Source organism: Sminthopsis crassicaudata, chromosome 1 (assembly GCF_048593235.1).
Source record: "Sminthopsis crassicaudata isolate SCR6 chromosome 1, ASM4859323v1, whole genome shotgun sequence".
In the NCBI taxonomy this organism is placed as follows: domain Eukaryota; kingdom Metazoa; phylum Chordata; class Mammalia; order Dasyuromorphia; family Dasyuridae; genus Sminthopsis; species Sminthopsis crassicaudata.
In genome coordinates, this window is record NC_133617.1 from 444,244,388 (window position 1) to 444,264,636 (window position 20,249).

Genomic DNA, 20,249 nt, shown 5'->3' on the forward strand with positions numbered 1-20,249 from the left:
CCTACAGTCATGTAGTCATAGTCACACCAGAAGCTAGCCTCTTTGTGATGGCAAATCTAATCATTCCAAATTCCTTGAATCCATGTATTTATTCTTTTTCAAGTTTTTGTCCCTTGATCCTATTAAGAGTTGGATCAACTTTCATGAATAGTAGAAGTCTAGAGAGGATAGAATTGAATAACATAAAGTTTCACTGTTCAGGAAGTGGTTTTTTTTAGCAATATCCTGGCTATATTTGATCTGATCAGGAGAGTGCCTCTTGAAATACTTAAACATTTGAAAACTCTCCTTAGCAATGCAGCTTCAGAGACAGCAAAATAAGGGATCTCTGAATATATGAGATACCTGTAGAGGGAATGGATAAGTTGCAGGAATCAAATAAGGCCTTATGTAAGATGTAGAATATGAATGGAACTTGAGAGTGCTTTCTAAAAATGGGCATTTGAGTTCAGAAATGGAATGTTATTTATGAAGACTAACCAATAGGCTAATTTTAATGAACTGTACAATGTGTGAATGAGCAGTAATTTGTAATAAACTCTGTAAAGTAGGCTGGAGCCAGAGTGGGAAGTTTTAAATGCCCACAGAGGAGTCTACATGTTAACTTAAAATCAACTGAGAGTTTGGATTTTGTTATTATTGTTCTTTGCTTTTTGAGGGTTTTTTTTTTTTAACGTTGTGGTCAAGGTTCTGTTCTCTAGGAATATCCTTTTGATATTGGTCACAATGAAGGGCTGATTAGAGAAGGGAGAGATTAGAGACAAAGTGATCAAGCAGGATGGTACTGCAATAGTCCAAATGAGAGATAATGAGGAACCAGGTTGATATGGATTTGAGAGATGTTGTACTCAGATTTGGCAAATTTTGGTAATTAACAGGATAAGGTGTTGATGATCCTGAAGTTACATAATCTTGGTGAATAAAATAGGGGTGCTAGTAGAAGAAAGGGTTAAGGGAAGAAAAAAATGAATTTTGTTTGATATATATTAAATTTGAGATTCCTCTAAGAAAACTGTTAATGTCCAAAAAACCATTGGTGATCAAGACCAGTGCCCAGGAGCAAAATTTTTTTAACTCTTTTTAAAGCCAGCATGTTAGCTATTCTCCCTCCTCCTCACTCCCACTGCTCCTTCTCTCGTTTGTACTGTCTACTTTTAGTAGGATATAAAATCCTGGAGGTCACTATTGTTCTTTTTTTTTTTTTTTTTTTTTTTTTTTTTTGCTTGTATTTGTATACCCAGCTTAGTGCCTGGCACATTAAAAGGTAGTATTTTTTTAAAACACAATAAGCAATAAATTTATTGATTTATAGCATTTATAATTTAATATGATGGATAAAGTATTAGCATGGGTACTATTAGACAGACTTGCAAAAGTATATGTATTTAAGTCAGTGATGAGTCATTTTATACTACAGTTATCCACATATATCATATCCCCTCCAGGAAGTCAGGGGCCATATCTTATCTAAATTGTGCATCTCTTCCAGTACCTAACACAGTGCCTTTTACACAGAAGGTACTTAAGAAATGCTCTTTGAGATAATAAATAGATTAGAGAAACAGAAAATAGTCTACCTCTCAGACCTATGGAGGAGGAAGGAATTTATGACTAGAGGAGAACTAGAGATCATTATTGATCACAAAATAGAAGATTTTGATTACATCAAACTAAAAAGTTTCTGTACAAACAATACTAATGCAAACAAGATTAGAAGGGAAGTAACAAATTGGGAAAATATTTTTAAAGTTAAAGGTTCTGACAAAGGTCTCATTTCCAAAATATAGAGAACTGACCCTAATTTATAAGAAATCAAGCCATTCTCCAATTGATAAATGGTCAAAGGATATGAACAGACAATTCTCAGATGATGAAATTGAAACTATCCACTCATATGAAAGAGTGTTCCAAATCACTCCTGATCAGAGAAATGCAAATTAAGACAACTCTGAGATACCACTACACACCTGTCAGATTGGCTAAGATGACAGGAACAAATAATGATGAATGTTGGAGGGGATGTGGGAAAAACTGGGACACTAATAGATTGTTGGTGGAGTTGTGAAAGAATCCAGCCATTCTGGAGAGCAATTTGGAACTATACCCAAAAAGTTATCAAACTGTGCATACCCTTTGACCCAGCATTGCTGCTATTGGGCTTATATCCCAAAGAAATACTAAAGAGGGGAAAGGGACCTGTATGTGCCAAAATGTTTGTGGCAGTCCTTTTTGTTGTAGCTAGAAACTGGAAGTTGAATGGATGCCCATCAATTGGAGAATGGTTGGGTAAATTATGGTATATGAAGGTTATGGAATATTATTGCTCTGTAAGAAATGACCAGCAGGAGGAATACAGAGAGGCTTGAAGAGACTTACATCAACTGATGCTGAGTGAAATGAATAGAACCAGAAGATCGCTGTATACTTCAATGCTGTATGAAGAGGTATTCTGATGGAAGTGGATATCTTCAACATAAAGAAGATCCAACTCACTTCCAGTTGATCAATGATGGACAGAAATAACTACACCCAGAGAAGGAACACTGGGAAGTGAATGTAAATTGTTAGCACTACTGTCTATCTACCCAGGTTACTTATACCTTCGGAATCTAATACTTAATGTGCAACAAGAAAATGGTATTTACACACATATATTGTATCTAGGTTATATTGTAACACATGTAAAATGTATGGGATTGCCTGTCATCGGGGGGAGGGAGTAGAGGGAGGGAGGGGATAATTTGGAAAAATGAATACAAGGGATAATATTATAAAAAATTACTCATGCATATATACTGTGGAAAAAAAATTCTAAATAAAAAAAAGAGAGAACTGAGAAGTAGAGACAATATTTATGACAAAGGAAAAAAAAATTAAAAAAGAAATGCTCTTTGAGTAGAATAAATTGGGAGTAAAGTATAAAAATGACATACCTCAGAAAGAAAAAAATGAATTCTAAATATCAATCTCTTAAAATTTGATATGTGATAATCAAAAAAGGAAGGTACTTTTAAAAACATGACTTGTATCTGCTGAAGTCAACATATATTTAAATTGCTGCCTACTAAAATATTACATTAAATATATATAATGAAAGAGTATTGTAAAGCATATAGTAAAAGACAAGGACTCATTAAATTGATTGAAATTTAAATAGAAATAACTTTTTTTCCACTGAAAACAGTAAACAACTCACCTGCAAGTTCCATGTCTGTTTTACATATTCTCTGATGAGGTTTTCCTTCAAATCTTCAAATGGACCAGTCTTAGGTTCTACTCCAGGTGGCCTATTAAAAGGTTTTTTCAGAAGACAGACCAAGCCATCAGACTCCTGAGAATGATAAATGCAGAGTTCAGCAGGGCTGGTGTGGGTCCTTCCTCCAGAAATGGCATATGTACCATTTAGCTCCCTCTCAATAGTGTAATGATGAGCCTTCCTTCCAAAAGCCACAGATAATGCAAAGCCACCCAGGTAGTTGCGACTCTGGCGAAGTAGATAAAGTCCATCACTCATTCCCCCCTGAACAAGATAATCTTCTGCTTCTTCACGGGTGATGTTGCCAAAGAAAAAGAGTAAGTGGTTTGCACTATCAATCATGTTGACTGCCATAGCCGCTTACTAGGTCAAAAGCACTTTTCCTATACCTAGTAGAGAAATGAAAAAATATAGTCAACTTGCAGATGAAAGGACAAACCAAATGTGGGGTATAGGGGAGCAAAAGATTCTTAAATCTACAAAAATCCTTAATAATTATCTACAACAAATTCCTCAGGGATCAATGTGGTGCAGTGGAAGAGATTAACAAAAATGAAAGAAAAAATAGAGCTGGCCAAATGACAAACTTTGGAGAGGAATAAAAAACAAATAAAAACTATTAATTAGTCTGATTTATAAAGAGATACATAAAGGATAAATTACAACATACATATTTTTTGCCTTGCTTTACATTCCTAGAGTTTAGTACAGTGCATAGTACATAGTAAGTGCTCAATAAAAAATGTTTGTTTATTCACAATTTAAAAAATAAAAGGATTATTTCCCAAACTTTTTTTGCGAAATTATATATCAACAAAACTGACTAAATGAAATTGACAAATTAAACTGATGAATATCTGTCAAGGTCCGGGCTAGCTCCTCTGAAGGGCTCAGAATCAGTCCTTGTCAGGATAAGCAAAAGTCCTTGCCCCACGTTGTGGGCGCCAAATTGTCAAAGTCCTGTCATCTCTAAGTTGTCCTTGGGGACTCCTCAAAGGCCAAACCAAAGGTGTGAACTAGAGAATTGTTAAGTACCGACTTAGCACTTAGTAAGAACCTAACAAATATCTATAAAAATATGAAATGTCAAGGTAAACTGAAGTAAAATAGAATTTAAATAAAACACAATTTCAAAAAAAAAGAAATTGAATAACTTCAATAACTGAATTCCCTGAAGGAAAAAAAATGCCAGGACTAGAAGGACAGAGTGAATTCTAAGTACTTTCTTTTCTTTTTCTTTTTCTTTTTTAATTTTATTTAATATTTCCCCCAATTACATTCAAAACAAATTTTTTTACATTTGTTTTTACAATTTTTGAGTTCCAGGTTGTCTCCCTTATCCCCACCCACAATTAAGAAACCACATGTAAGGTTATGCAAAAGATTTCCATAAAGGTCAAGTTGTGAAAGCAAACAGATCTTCTACCTTAATGAAAATAAAAACCTTAAAGAAAAATTAAGTTAAAAATAAAGAGAGAGAATCCTTCGATCTATATTCAGAATTTTCTTATCTGAGTATGGATGGAATTTTTCATCATAAGTCCTTCAGAGTAGGTGTAACTGATTGTAATACTGAGAATAACAAACTATTAAGTATTTTCAAAGAATAATTTATTTCAATATTACATACACAATTCATTCTATGAATAAATATGACCTTGATTCTTAAACCAGGAAGAAACAAATCAGATAAAACTATAGACCAATATTCTTAAAGAATATTTGAATACTTCTAAATGAAATATAACAAAAAGGCTATAGCAATACAATTAAAACATGTAGTTTTATCCCAATAGTGTTTATACCAGGCATGAAAGGTTCATTCTGAATTAGTAAAACTATGAAAATGAGAGACCTTATTAATAAGAAACCCCTCCAAAAAAATCACATGAACATTATATATATATATATATATACATATATATATATATATATATATATACACACACACACACACACATTATATATATATATACACACACACACACACACACACTGAGAGCCAGCATTACATGCAATGGAGGTAGATTAGAGTCTTTACAATAAGTTTAGGGGGAAATTTTGGCCATTAGCATTTAACATAAATTCTATCTATATCATTAAACAAGAAAAATTAATTTCAATTTCAATAATAAGAGCATAGATAAGGAGAAACCAAGCTATTATTTTTGTAAGTAATAAGACAAAGGAGATAAAATGCTTGGCCTGGAGTCAAGAAGATCTGGGTTCAAATGCAGCCTCAGATACTAACTATGTAACTTTAGGCAAGTAATTTAAATATCAGTTTGCCTTAAACCACTAAAAAAGGAAATGGAAAACTACTTCAGTAGCCTTACCAAGAAAAATCCATGGATTGTATGGTCCACGGGGTCATGAAAAATTAGATACAACTGAATGACTAAACAACAAAATTCAATGGAAAAGTTAACCAAAAAATAACTTTAATATATAAAATATGACCAAAACCACTGGCCTTTCTGTAATATTAATATTTTAATGAGTTAAAGAGAGGGGGAAGGGGAGAGGGAGAGAAGGGAAAAAATGGGGAGCAGAAAAAAATAATCAAAGTAGACAGAGAGTTGACATCAAACTAAAGATGATCTGAGTTCAAGTTAATCCTCTGACACACATCTGGGTATCACTGAACAAACTGCTGAATTTCTCTGTGCAATAGGCAATTCTTTAATACTATAAGTTGCAGACATATTGGAGACATTTCTCTTAAGATTCCCTTAGAACAATGAAATCTCAGATTCAGTCACATAAAAATATACATAGCTATAGCTTTCAATTTAGGTCAGCTAGTATCACAATAGATAGAGTGCCAGACCTGGAATCAAGAAAATCATCTTTCTAAGTTCAAATGTGGCCTCTGAAAGTCACTATATGATGCTGGGCAAGTCACTTAATCCTGCTTCCCTCAGTGTCCTCATCTATAAAAAATCTGGAGAATGAAATGGCAAATCACTCCAGCACCTTGGCCAAAAAAACCTCAAATGGGATCTTGAAGACTCAGGAATGACTGAAATGATTGAAAAACAAAAAGATATCAACATATAGTTATACAAATCTATATATAATATTAAAGTAATATGTTATATGCATAAGACACAAACATTATCAAAAGCGCAAATAATGATGAAATTATATCTTTACTTTTAGTGCGAGCCCTATTATTAAATTTTAAAAAATTAAATTCTAAAAAAATTTCTTTTGATTTAATACTGTAATACAGTAATTCAAAGATCTGGTTCTCAAAGAATGACTATCACATTTTAAAATCATATCCCTTACTTTTCTTGGCTATCAGCTTCCTGTTATACATTTTTATTCTGTTATTTCCAGAACCAAAGTCATTCTCAGCAGAGAGAAGTAGAAACACAATTAAAAAGACCTGATTTTTCTCTTACTATCAGTTATCATTCATTTTCCATCCGCAATTCTGCAATTCTCCACAGAATACCTCCACATCTCATGATAACATGATCAGATATCCCATTGACATTCTGATATTGATAGTCCAGACCTTTCTCAAATTATCCTCAACCGCCTCTCCCATAAAATCAGAAATTTAAAGTGTAGAGCGCAAAATCCATCTCAGAGCTTTCCTTTAGAGAGGGCTCACTAACTTTCAGGTAATAATTACCCGTAAGTTGTTCTGCTGAACTTATATTCCACAGAACACCACACCTCTAGGTAGATACCCTATGCAACTTCTTTTAGCTTCCTTTTATGTGTTGTTTCCTCCCATTAAATTGCAAACTTCTTAAATTTGTATCCCTAGCTACATAGCAAATATTTAATAAATGTTTATCAAATCAAATTGAATTGAATACGCTCCTCAACTTAAGTATTTCCTTTACATTGGAGTAGGTACTCCAAGTTCTAAACTACAAAGTGTAATGTTCTCTTCTCTAAAAATATAATCATTCTTTGGGAGCAGGTTTCTTGGGGAGCTTCTGGAGGCAGGCTTCATTTCAGTTCAGTTCAATAATCCCAAATGTGGCCAGGAGTCCAAATCCTTTACTGTCTCTTTCCAAATCTTATCTCCCTCACTTGAGCCTCAGCTAGTTTTCTGGAGGCCTTCTGGATCTTGGCTTCATTGTTCTCCACAGGACAGCCTGTCACCACTTCTCAGTCTTCCTTTGTTCTCCCCGATTTGTGAATCTCCTTGATTGAATCCTGACTCTGAATCTCCCGAAGTCCTCCCAATGTCTCCAGCCAGCATAAAGGTGGAAGTTGGAATGAACTCTGCCTCCAAGAGAATGGGTTTCTGGGTTCTCCCTGGGCTTGTGAGAGCTCCTTAAAAGTATGCTGTCTTAAAGGTGTGAATCTCGTGGAATTCTAGTAAGTACATTACTAAACTAGAGAACTGTTAAATACCATGCTAAATTAGATAATTATTGTCTTTATCCATTCCAGTGACTTAGCACCTTGTAAGAATCCTAACAACAAAGGAAATTCCCAAGTATAAATTCTAAAAATGTTTACTCTAAATTGATCAACCAAAACTTTTCCTTGTTCTTAGCCACTGTTTATGCTTAGGTGAAAGAAAACAGCTACACATTTCTCTCTAAAAAGAGTTTTGCTGCTGCTGCTGTGCTTATAATCTCAGGAATATTATTTGAATGAAGAATGGTGTGATTGCAATACTATAGCCATGGCTCCAAGTTGTCTTGATCATTTAAATAGTCTTAAGTGTATGCTTTTTGACTCCAAGATGTCTGGTTTTAGGAGTATACTGTATCTTACTTTTAAATTATTTTTAGATTATAATTTTATGACCAGGATATTGACTTCAATAAGAAATGATCAACTTTATGATCAGCAAAGCTGGCTCTGAAAGGAAGATACCTAACTTTAACTCCAGCTAACTTCTAAGCCATAAAATTAGCGTATCTGTAGAAAGCTTTCTTTGCAGCTCATTGAGTCCAAGCCACAGAAATTAGTATCCTAAAACTAGTAATGTAAACATACCTTTTACCTCTATAAATAGACTGTTTCTTTCCCCTATTTCTCTAACTTTTCTTTCAGAATTTAGCCCATCAGTCAATGGCATAATAATAAAATATTTTCCTCTTAGTCTGGAGATGGTCTAAGCCTACAAATTCTTTTGAGACATCTTGAGACAGCAACCTGAAACCCCAATTTTGGGGTGTGTTTTAATCTTTATACAATTTACCATCACACTTAAGTTTGTATTGAGAGGAAGGTGATACATATATTAAGGGAAAAGCAATTTGAAATGAGTGATGAGACTTGTCAAACAAGTAAAAAGCTTAATTAAAGTGGGTGGATGAATCTATCAACACCTGTAGCCATTTATGCTCTAATGACTTCCAAGGGGAGTGACTTTTGAGTTAACCCATCTGTAACTCCTGTAGACAGCTGGAATGAAGAGTAATTAAATAGGCTGGTCAGCATTTTCTTAGAAATGCAACATCTTAGATCACATTGTGTTCAAAGTGTGGTCCAAAGACCACCAGGGATCTTTGAGACAGTTTCAGGGGATCTGCAAGGTTTCATAACATATAAAAGCATTTAATAAATATTGATAGATATAACCCATGTAATCAAAAGCTCCTGGAGATAGGGGTTCTCAATCATTTTAAAGTGTATAAAGGGGTCATTAATCATTACCATAGAGAAGTTAGAATATGAATCATCTTTATGTGATTCACTGGTCGTCATTATTGTCAGCTGAAAACAGTGACAGATTAGATTTAAAAGCATTCACATTTACATAGATCAATGGTCAAAAGATTCAAACAATTCAAGCAGTTCTAAAAGAGGAATTACAAACTATTGACAACCATAGAAAAGAATTCTCTAAATTTACTAATAATATTACTATTAATTACTACTAATAATAAGTCTCCAAATTATTAATACTAAATTAAAACCATGCTGAGTAAATTAATTCATATCTCAAAAATTTGCAAAGGTGACAAAAGATAGGAATAATGGGGGGAAGGGAAGTTGTATAAACATTGAAACATTAATGCACTATTATCAGATAGAACCATTCCAAAAAGCAATTTAGAATTTCACAAAAATGTAACTAAGATATGTAACTGACCCATAACAATGGATACAACTTATCAACCAGCATTGGGAGAGGCTCTGTTGCCCCCCATCATGTGTATATTTTGCCCATACAAGATGCTTCTACATATGTATTCTCTATTAGAACATACAACTCTTCCTACTGAAGTTGTGTCTATTTCTGAAAGAGCACCAAAGGTAAATGTAGGAAATGTTTGGTTGCTAGTAAAAGCTATCACCAACACAAAAGGGGTATGTAATTTGGGAAGTAGGCCTTTCTCTCAGTGTAAAATATGCAAAACAAACTGAAAAATGAGAAGTAGAAAATATTAACTCAGAAAAAAGCTTGTTTTAAGTGTCTATTTAAAGTAGGGCAATTTTTACAGCCCACACCTGCAACAAAATCACCAAAAATTTGCACATTAATTGATGCATGCATTCAGCCAAAGACACTTAATTAAAACATTTTTATACATACCATTTATCTTTTTGCTTTGTTGCTGCTTTTAAAAAAAAACAACATTCATTAGCTCTATTTATACAATCAAAATACTTTAAAACTATCAGGCAATTCCACAATTTTGGAGGAACAGCATGAAGCTGTGTTACAGAATCTTTTAATAGTATTAAAAAATCCTTTACCCAAAACACTTGATATCAAATAATAGCAACTCAAGGCCCTATCCCTTTTATGAATTACCTGAGGGAAAATCTTAATCACAGGCTAGATGCCCAATATTCTCCAAGTAATTTTAATATTTTATTTATAGCAACACTGAGAGATAAAACACAGGTCTACAATTCAAGGAAATTTGGGCTTAAGCCTTGTTTTTAAGCCCTGTCTCTGACATCTTTTATGGCTGTGTGACCCTAGACAAGTCATTTAATCTCTAAGTGCCTTCACACAACTCTTTAAGACTATAAATTATAGAAAAGGTGCTTCATTGGAAGAGACAGCTTCCATATCACAAGCTACCAAAACTTATGAAACACACCTCTAATAAATTAAAGTCTATAAACATTTTTAAAAGACAAACACTACCATAAAAACCATTCCAAAAATGAAATGAAATAAAAGATGCAAAATAGAATAGTTAAGGGCTGAGAATGGAAAGATTAATTACTGCCTTATGATAAGATGATAGAAACAAAGAACTAAACTCTTTGAAAATAAGGATGAAATTCAAAAAACAATGACTATGAAACAATAAGAAATAGTGAAATAAAATTTTAAAATTGAGGGAGAAAAGAGATGAAAATATATGATTTATATTATCAAAAAACAAGCAATGTAGAAAATAAGTTGAGAGGGGAATATCTATGTATAATTGAATTACTGGAAAATTATACCCCCCAAAATACTGCAATATCATATTTCAAAAGCTCTTAAAAAAAGAAGTGAAAGTAAAAATAGAAAGAATATACCAATTATCCCTTACGAGAAACTCCAGGGAACCAAAATGGTAGAGAGTAGACAGGTCTTTGTCTGAGCTCCTCCTGGTTTCCCTCAGATCGACATCAGATCAAGCCTCTGAACTGATTTTGAAGTGCAGAATCCACAAATATTTGGAGTGTAACAAATTTTTTTAAAAAAGATATTTTGGAAGAAATTCAGAAAAGGTCTGTTTCAATCGGGCATAGGAGAGGTGGCCAAGTGCAGTTCAACACAGGGACCCTAGGTGAAGTGTCCTCCTCCCAGAGAGAAAATCTGCCAGGAGGATCTTAGCCAAAATACCATGGTGTTGGCTACTCTGTCCTGATTCAGAAGCCAGTGAATCAGCAGATCACATGTGAGACATTCAACCCAATTACAAAAAGGCAAATAGTGAGTCCCTGAACTCCAGAATAAGGTGGTACTTGCTCATTCTCATCCAGCAGCAGGCAGAAGTCAGCAGCACCACCCCTAGGGCAGTGTGAAGCTGCTATCATCTGTAGAGGAAGCTTGAGACAATTTCCCCTTTGCCTTAATAGCAGAGCTCAACCTTAAAGAATGAGCAAAAAAGCAAAAAGAACTTTGACCATAAATAGCTTTTATGGAGACAAGGAAGAACAGATTTCAAACCCTGAGGTCACTAAAAACAAAAGTCTCCAGATTAAGACCCAAAAGGTGATAATAGTTGCTTTCCACCTAACAAAGCTCTCTTGGAAGAATTCAAAAAAGATCTTAAAAGAGAGTTGGAAGAAAAATGGGGAAAGGAAATGAGAACTTTGTAGGAGAGTTTGGAAAAGGAAAGCCAGAAATTATCTAAAGTGAACTCCTTAAAAATAGATTTAGTAAAAAGGAAAAAGAAACCAACTTCTTGAAAAGCAAATTTGTGAAATGGAAAAAATCTAATGAACAAAACAACTCATTTAAAAGTTGAATTAACCAAATGCAAAAGGAGATAATTAACTGAACAAAATAATTTACTAAAAATTAGAAATGAACAAATGGAAGTAAATGACTTATGGAGACATCAAGAATAAAAAAAAAAATTAAAAACAGAAGAAAATGTAAAATGCCTCACTGGAAAAACAACTGACATGGAAAACTGATCCAAGAGAGACAGCCTAAGAATTATTGGAATATCTAAAAACCACAATGAAAAAAGAACCTAGACAATATCTTTAAAAAATCATCAAGGAAAACTTTCCTGACCTCCTCTGGTTCTAACTAGAAAAGAAATTAACAGTTGAAAGAATTTACCAATCACCTCTTGAAAGAGACCCCAAAATGAAAACTCTAAGGCATATTGTAGATAAATTTCAGCATTATATCAAGGAAAAAATTAGTACAAGTAGTCAGAAACAATTCAAATATTGAGGAGCCACAACCAGGATTACCCAGGACCTAGTAGCTTCCAAATTAAAGGATCTAAGGGCATAAAATATGATCTTCCAGAGGGAAAAGGAGCTTGGACTGCAGCCAAAAATCAACTATTCAGCAAAATTAAGCATTATCTTTCAGGTGAAAAGATGCCTATTTAATGAAATGGATGAATTTCCTTTATTTCTGATGAAAAGACCAGAGCTGAGCAGAAAATTTGATCTTCAAATACAGAATTCAAGAGAAGCATAAAAAAGTAAAAAGGAAATTTTTAAAAATTGTTTCTTTTAAAAGTTAAAAAGTGGGGGGGCGGAGCCAAGATGGCAGAGAAGATACATGGGACTGTGTAAGCTCCTTTCTTCCCTCACAACCAACCAGATATAACCAGCCTCAGAAATAGCGCTGGACTGATAGAATCCACAAGGACTGGAAGCACGACTTACCAGCTGAAGAGAATCTGGAGTTTCAACAGGAAAGGTCAGCTCCCAGGGGAGGAAGAAGAGAGGCCAGCGCAGACGGTGGGGTAGTGGCACACTGCGCCGGTCACGCTGGGGAGGGCTCTGGGATCAGAGAAGCCACTGAGATAAAACAATCTGGCACAGGCTGTTAGCTCTTCTCTGCTTATAATACAGCAGTTCAGAAGAGAAATCTAAGCAACTTTAAAATTTAAAACCAGATTGGATCTTCCCGGATCCCGGGGGGTGACTCAGCAGATCTGGGCACTGGTGGGTGTGGCCCACATAGGCAATCCAGGCTTTCACCTGGGGGTAGTTAAGAGATTGAAAAGTGGGCGGGGCAGTAACTCATAGTGCCTGGCTCGGCTGGCTGGAGGCTGTGGAACGTAAGTCCCAAAGAAGAGGAACCTTTGAACTAGGGACCCCGGTTTCTGGCAGACACTTCCAGTTTGAGCCCAGGGGCTTTTCACATCACCTGCTGCAGACATCCACGCCCCACCGGGACGCATAGGCTAGGCTTTGAGTCGCCTTTACTGTTCAGTCTCAACCTCAGGGAAGCCGCTAAAACACAGCGCCCTCAAAGCACAGCAGTGCTGATCACCTCTGAGGCACTTCCAGGGAGGGGGTGGGGAACTCTCTCCCAGAGCTCTCTCTTAGCTCAGGCGCAGGGGCCGCTGCATCCATCCGGTCTGGGAGGAAGCTAGTAAAGAAATAAATAAATAATTTCCTACCCCAGGGACAGACCCCAAAAGATTTTTTAAGTATGAGCAAGAATCCCAAAAAAACTATTAGATTCCTTCTACACAGAGAAAGAGCGGGTATCCAACCCCAAGGAAGTTAACAGCAGAGAGTCAGCAGATAACAACCTAAAGGGGAATGATTCCTGCCCCCCATCACATAAATCTCTCCTTGAAGAGACTATTAAAAAGTTAAGAGAGTTTGAAGAAAAATGGGAAAAGGAAAGAGAAGCTATGAAATTGGAGTTGGAAAAAATAAAGAATTCACAGGAGATGCAGGGAAACAAAATTAGTGAATTAGAAAAGGTAAAAAAATCACAGGAAAGTAGGATTTCTGAATTGGAGAAGATAAAAAAGTCTCAAGAAAATAGGATTTCTGAATTGGAGAAGATAAAAAAGTCCCAAGAAAATAGGATTTCTGAATTGGAAAAAGAAAATAATTCTCAAAAAAAAATTAGGGAAATAAAAGTTAAAAAGTTTACATCCCTATAGGGAAAGATGATATATTTAACTCTTAAGAACTTTATTTCTGTTACAAGTATACAAGTATGCTTAGATGGCGTAGGCATAATTATAACTTTATTGTGATGATATAAAAAAAGAAATTAGAAATGGAAAAGGGATTGTACCAGAAGAAAAGGAAAGGGGAAGTAAAATGGGGTAAATTATATCTCATGAAGAAGCAAAAAGACTTATTACAATTGAGAGAAAGTAGAAAAGAGATTGAGCATTGTATGAATCTTATTCTCATCAGATTGGGCTCAAAGAGAGTATATCAGATATATTTAGCTTCAAAGATAAACTTATCTCACTCTATAGGGAAGGAGAGGAAAGGGGAAATGAAATGGAAAGGCTAATAGAAGGAGAACAGAAATGAAAGGAGAAAAGGGTAAGAAAGGGGGAGGGACTATAAAAGGAGAGAGCTGTACTGGGGAGGAGAGAAAGGAGGAAAGAGAAAAATATAACAGGGAAAATACAGAGTTAATAATTTTAACTGTGAATGTGAATGGAGTGAATTCTCCTATAAAATGGAAGCAGATAGCAGACTGCATTAAAAGTCAGAATTGTACAATATGTTGTTTACAAGAAACATTTAAAACAGTGATACATACATAGTAAAGGCAAAAGGCTGGAGCAGAATCTATTATGCTTCAGCTGAAATAAAAAAGGCAGGGGTAGTGATCCTGAACTCAGATCATGCAAAAGCAAAAAATAGATCTAATTAAAAGAGTTAAGGAAGGAAACTACATTTTGCTAAGAAAAAAAAAGTACCATAGATAATAAAGCAATATCAATACTAAACATATATGCACCAAATGATATAGCATCTAAATTCATAAAGGAAAAGTTAAGACAGCTGCAAGAAGAATTAGAGAGCAAAACTACTCAAGTAGGAGATCTCAACCTTTGTCTATGTGAACTTGATAAGTTGAACCACAAAATAAATAAGAAGTTAATGAGGTAATTAGTATTTTAGAAAAATTAGGTATGATAAACCTTTGAAGAAAATTGAAGACACAAAGGAATATACATTTTTCTCAGTGATATATAGAATCTAACAGAATTGACCATGTATTAGGGCATTAAAAATCTCAAAATCAAATGCAGAAAGATAGAGAGATAGTAAATGCATCTTTTTCAGATAATGATGCAATAAAAATTACATGCAATAAAGGACCAGGGCAAAATAGACCAAAAATAATTGGAAACAAAATAATCTAATCCTAAAGAATGAGTGGGTGAAACAACAAATCATAACCACAACTGATAATTTCCTCCAAGAAAATGACAACAATGAAACATACTAAAATTAATATGATGCCATTCTTAGGGAAAGTTTTACTTCTCTAAATGTTAACTTGCATAAAAATGCAAAGAGAGAAGATCAATGAATTGGGAGTGCAGCTAAAAAAAAAAAAAAAGCTACAAAAACTCCCAATTACATACCAAATTTGAAATGCTGAAAATAAAAGGAGAGATTAATACAATTAAAAGTAAGGAAACTATTGTACTGATAAACAAAACTAAAATTTGGTTTTATGAAAAAACCAAGAAGAAAATCAAATTGTTGTATCAAAAATGAAAAGGGTGAACTTTCCACCAATGAATACAAAATTAGAACAATTAGGAGTTATTTTGCACAACTGTATGCCAACAAATCTGACAATCTAAGTGAAATGGTTGAATAATTACAAAAATATAGATTATCTGTTAACAGAGAAGGAAACAAATTACTTAAGTGGTCCCATTTTAGAAAAAGAAATTGAAGAATCTATTAAACAATTCCCTAAGAAAAATCTCCAGGGCCAGGTGGATTTACATGTGAATTCTACCAAACATTTAAAGAACAGTTAATTTCAATACTATGCAAACTATTTGGAAAGATAGTGGAAGAAGGAGTCCTATCAAGTCCCTTTTTGACATAGATATGGTGCTGATACCTAAACCAGGAAGGGCCAAAACAAAGAAAGAAAATTATAGATGTATATAAATATATACATATATATACATATATGTAAAATGTTCCTTAATGAACATTGATGCAAAAAAGTAAATAAATATTAACAAAGAGATTACTGCAATGTATCACCAGGATAATACACTATGACTAAGTAGGATTTATACCAGGAATGCAGGACTGGTTCAATATCAGGAAAACTATTACCATAATTAACTATATCAATAATTAAACTAAGAAATCATACAATTATATCAATAGATGCAGAAAACAACATTTAACAAAATGTAACACCCATTCCTATTAAAAACATTAGAGAGCATAGTAATAAATGGAGTTTTCCTCAAAATGATAAGTAGCATCTATCTAAAATCAACAGAAAGTCTTATATGTAATTGGAATAAACTAAAAACTTTCCCAATAAGATCAGGGATGAAACAAGGTTGCCCCTATCATTATTACTATTCAATATTGTATTAGAAATGTTAACTTTGGAAATAAGAAAAAGAAACTGAAGGAATTTGGGTAAAAAGGAACCAAAATTATCACTCTTTGCAGATGATATGATGGTATATATAGGTATATAGAATCCTAGAGGATCAAGTAAAAAAACTAATAGAAACAATTAAAAATTAGCAAAGTTGAAAGATATAAAATAAATCCACATAAATATCAGCATTTCTTTATGTTACAAGCAAAATCAAGTAGCAGGAAATAGAAATAGAAATGCCATTTAAAATAATAATAGATAATATAAAATATTTGGGAGTCTACCTGCCAAGACAAAACCAAGAACTGTATAAATACAATAACCAAACACTTTTTATACAAATAAATTTGAATCTAAACAACTGGAAAAATATCAAGTGGTCATGAATAGGCTGAGCTAATACTATAAAAATGATAGTTCTATTCAGTGCCATACCAATCAAACTGTCAAGAAATTACTTTATTGAACTAGGAAAAATATTGATAAAATTTACCTAGAAGACCAAAAAGTCAAGAATTTCAAGGAAATTAATGAAAAAAAAATGCAAATGGAGGAGGCCTAGCTGTACCATGCTTAAAATTACATTATAAACAGCAGTCATCAAAATCATTTGGTTTTGGCTAAGAAATGAGTAGTGGAAAAGTGGAATAGATTAAACTCACAAGACATAGTAGCCAATGACTAATGTAATCTAGTGTTTGATAAACCCAAAGATTCCAGTTTCTGGTAAAAGAACTTACCATTTGACAAAAATTGCTGAGAAAATTGGAAAATATTATAGCAAAAACTGGTCATTGACCAACATCTAATACCCTATACCAAGATAAGTTGATATGGAGCTCATAATTTAAACATAAAGGGTGATACTATAAGTAAATTAGGAGAATAAGAGATAGTCTACCTCTTAGATCTGTGCAAAAGGAAGGAATTTGTGGCCAAAATAGAACTACACAACATTATGAAATCCAAAGTGGATAATTTTGATTATATTAAATTAAAAAGTTTTTATAAACAAAATCAATTCAGCCAAGATTAGAAGGGATACAGAAAACTGGGAAGGGGGGATTTTAATCTAAATTTTCTGATAAAGGTTTTATTTTATTTTTTACATTTTTATTACAGCTTTTTATATACAAAACATATGCATGGGTAATTTTTCAACACTGACCCTTGCAAAAACTTTTGCTTCAACTTTTCCCCTCCTCTAGTCCCATACATGTTAAATACGTTAAATTATATATTAAATACAATATATGTATACATATTTATACAGTTATCTCGCTGTACAAGAAAGATAGGATTTAGAAAGAAGATAAAAATAACCTGAGAAGAAAAAACAAATATGCAAGCAAACAATAACAGAAAGAGTGGAAATGCTATGTTGTGGTCCATACTCATTTCTGAATGTTCTGTCTCTAGATGTAGCTGGTTCTGTTCATGACAGATCAATTGGAACTGATTTGGATCCTCTCATTGTTAAAGAGAGCCACATCCATCACATCTTATACTATTGTTGTTGAACTGTATAATGGTCTCCTAGTTGTGCTCATTTCACTTTCATGTCTCTCCAAGCTTTCTCTGTATTTATCCTGCTTGTCATTTCTAACAGAACAATAATGTTCCATAACATTCATATACCACAATTTATTCAGTCATTCTCCAATTGATGGGCATCCATTCAATTTCCATTTTCTAGCCACTAAAATAAGGGCTGCCACAAACATTTTTGCACATACAGATCTCTTTCCCTTCTACAATATCTCTTTGGTATATAAGCCCAGTAGTAACACTGCTGGATCAAAGGATATATTTATTAATTTTGGAGTGTAATTCCAAATTGCTCTCCAGAATGGTTGGATCTGTTCACAATTCCACCAGCAATGCCATCAAGGTCCCAGTTTTCCCACATCCCCTCCAATATTTGTCTTTATCTTTTCCTGTCATCTTAGTCAATCTGACAGGTGGGTATCTCAGAGTTGTCTTAATTTGCTTTTCTCTTATCAATAATGATTTGGAACACCTTTTCATATGGGTGGAAATAGTTTCAATATCATCATCTGAAAATTGTCTGTTCATATCCTTTGACCATTTATCAACTGGAAAATGGCTTGATTTCTTATAAATTAGAGTCAATTCTCTATATATTTTAGAAATGAAGCCTTTATCAGAACCTTTAAATATAAAAATGTTTTCCCAGTTTATTGCTTCCCTTTTAATCTTGTCTGCATTAGTTTTGTTTGTACAAAAGCTTTTTAACTTGACATAATCCAAATTTCCTATTTTGAGATCAATAATGATTTCTAGTTCTTCTTTGGTCACAACTTCCTTCCACCTCCACAACTCTGAGAGGTAAACTATTCTATGTTTTTCTAATTTATTTATTATCTCATTCTTTATGCCTAAATTATGAACCCATTTTGACCTTATTTTAATGTACAATGTTATGTGTGGCTCAATGCCTAGTTTCTGCCATATTAATTTCCAATTTTCCCAGCATTTTTTGTCAAATAGTGAATTCTTATCACAAAAGTTGGGGTCTTTGGGTTTGTCAAACACTAGATTGTTATAGTTAATGACTATTTTGTCCTGTCAACCTAACCTATTGCACTGATCCAACTAATCTATTTCTTAGTCAATACCAACTGGTTTTGGTAACCGCTGCTTTATACTATAATTTTAGATCTGGTATAGCTAGGCCACCTTCACTTGATTTTTTTTTCAGTAATTCCCTTGAAATTCTTGACCTTTTGTTTTTCCATATGAATTTTGTTATTTTTTCTAGGTCATTAAAATAGTTTCTTGGGTGTCTGGTATAGCGCTAAATAAATAGATTAGTTTAGGTAGTATTGTCATCTTTATTATATTTGCTCACCCTATCCAAGAGCATTTAATATTTTTCCAATTGTTTAGATCTGACTTTATTTGTGTGGAGAGTGTTTTACAGTTTTGCTCATATAGTTCCTGACTTTCCCTTGGCAGATAGATTCCCAATATTTTATACTATTGACAGTTATTTTAAATGGAATTTCTATTTGTATCTCTTGCTATTGGATTTTGTTGGTGAGGTATAAAAATGCTGAGGATTTATGTGGGTTTATTTTGTTTCCTGAAACTTTGCTAAAGTTGTGCACTATTTCTAATAGCTTTTTAGTAGAATCTCTGGGGTTCTCTAAGTATACCATCATATCATCTGCAAAGAGTGATAATTTGGTTTCCTCATTACCTACTCTAATTCCTTTAATATCTTTATCAACTCTTATTGCCGAAGCAAGCATTTCTAATACAATATTGAATAGTAATGTTAATAGTGGGCAACCTTGTTTCACTCCTGATGTTATTGGGAATGGTTCCAGTTTATCCCCATTATATATGATGCTTACTGATGGTTTTAAATAGATGCTCCTGACTATTTTAAGGAAAAGTCTGTTTATTCCTATACTCTCAAGTGTTTTCAATAGGAATGGATGTTAGACTTTATCAAATGCTTTTCTGCATCTATTGAAATGACTATATGGTTTTTGTTAATTTGGTTATTGATATAGTCAATTATGCTAATAGTTTTCCTAACATTGAACCAACCCTGCATTCCTGATATAAATTCTATTTTTTTCATGGTGTATTATCCTGGGGATGATTTTCTGTAATTTTTTTGCTAATATTTTATTTAAGATTTTTGTATCAATATGCATTAGGGAGATTGGTCTATAACTCTCTTTCTCTGTTTTCAACCTACATGGTTTAGGTATCAATACCATGTCTATGTCACAAAAGGAATTTGGTAGGACTCTTTCATTCCCTATTTTTTCAAATAGTTTATATAGCATTGGGGCTAATTGTTCTTTGAATATTTGGTAGAATTTACATGTAAATCCATCTGGTCCTGGGGATTTTTTCTTAAGAGACTGGATTAATATCTTGTTCTATTTCTATTTCTTTTTCTAAAATGGGACTGTTTATCCAGTTTATTTCTTCCTCTGTTAATCTGGGCAACCTATATTTTTG

The 20,249-nt window shown here is 33.6% G+C and overlaps 1 protein-coding gene across 1 annotated transcript in view; it reads right to left on the reverse strand.

Annotated features, from left to right (window-relative positions):
- The window catches only part of SYK (spleen associated tyrosine kinase), a 178,803-nt gene that overhangs the window by 114,822 nt on the left and 43,732 nt on the right, over positions 1 to 20,249 (reverse strand). Inside the window, 1 exon segment of the mRNA XM_074280678.1 lies at positions 3,197 to 3,645. Coding sequence (XP_074136779.1) covers positions 3,197 to 3,610 — 414 coding nt within the window. The 5' untranslated portion in view covers positions 3,611 to 3,645.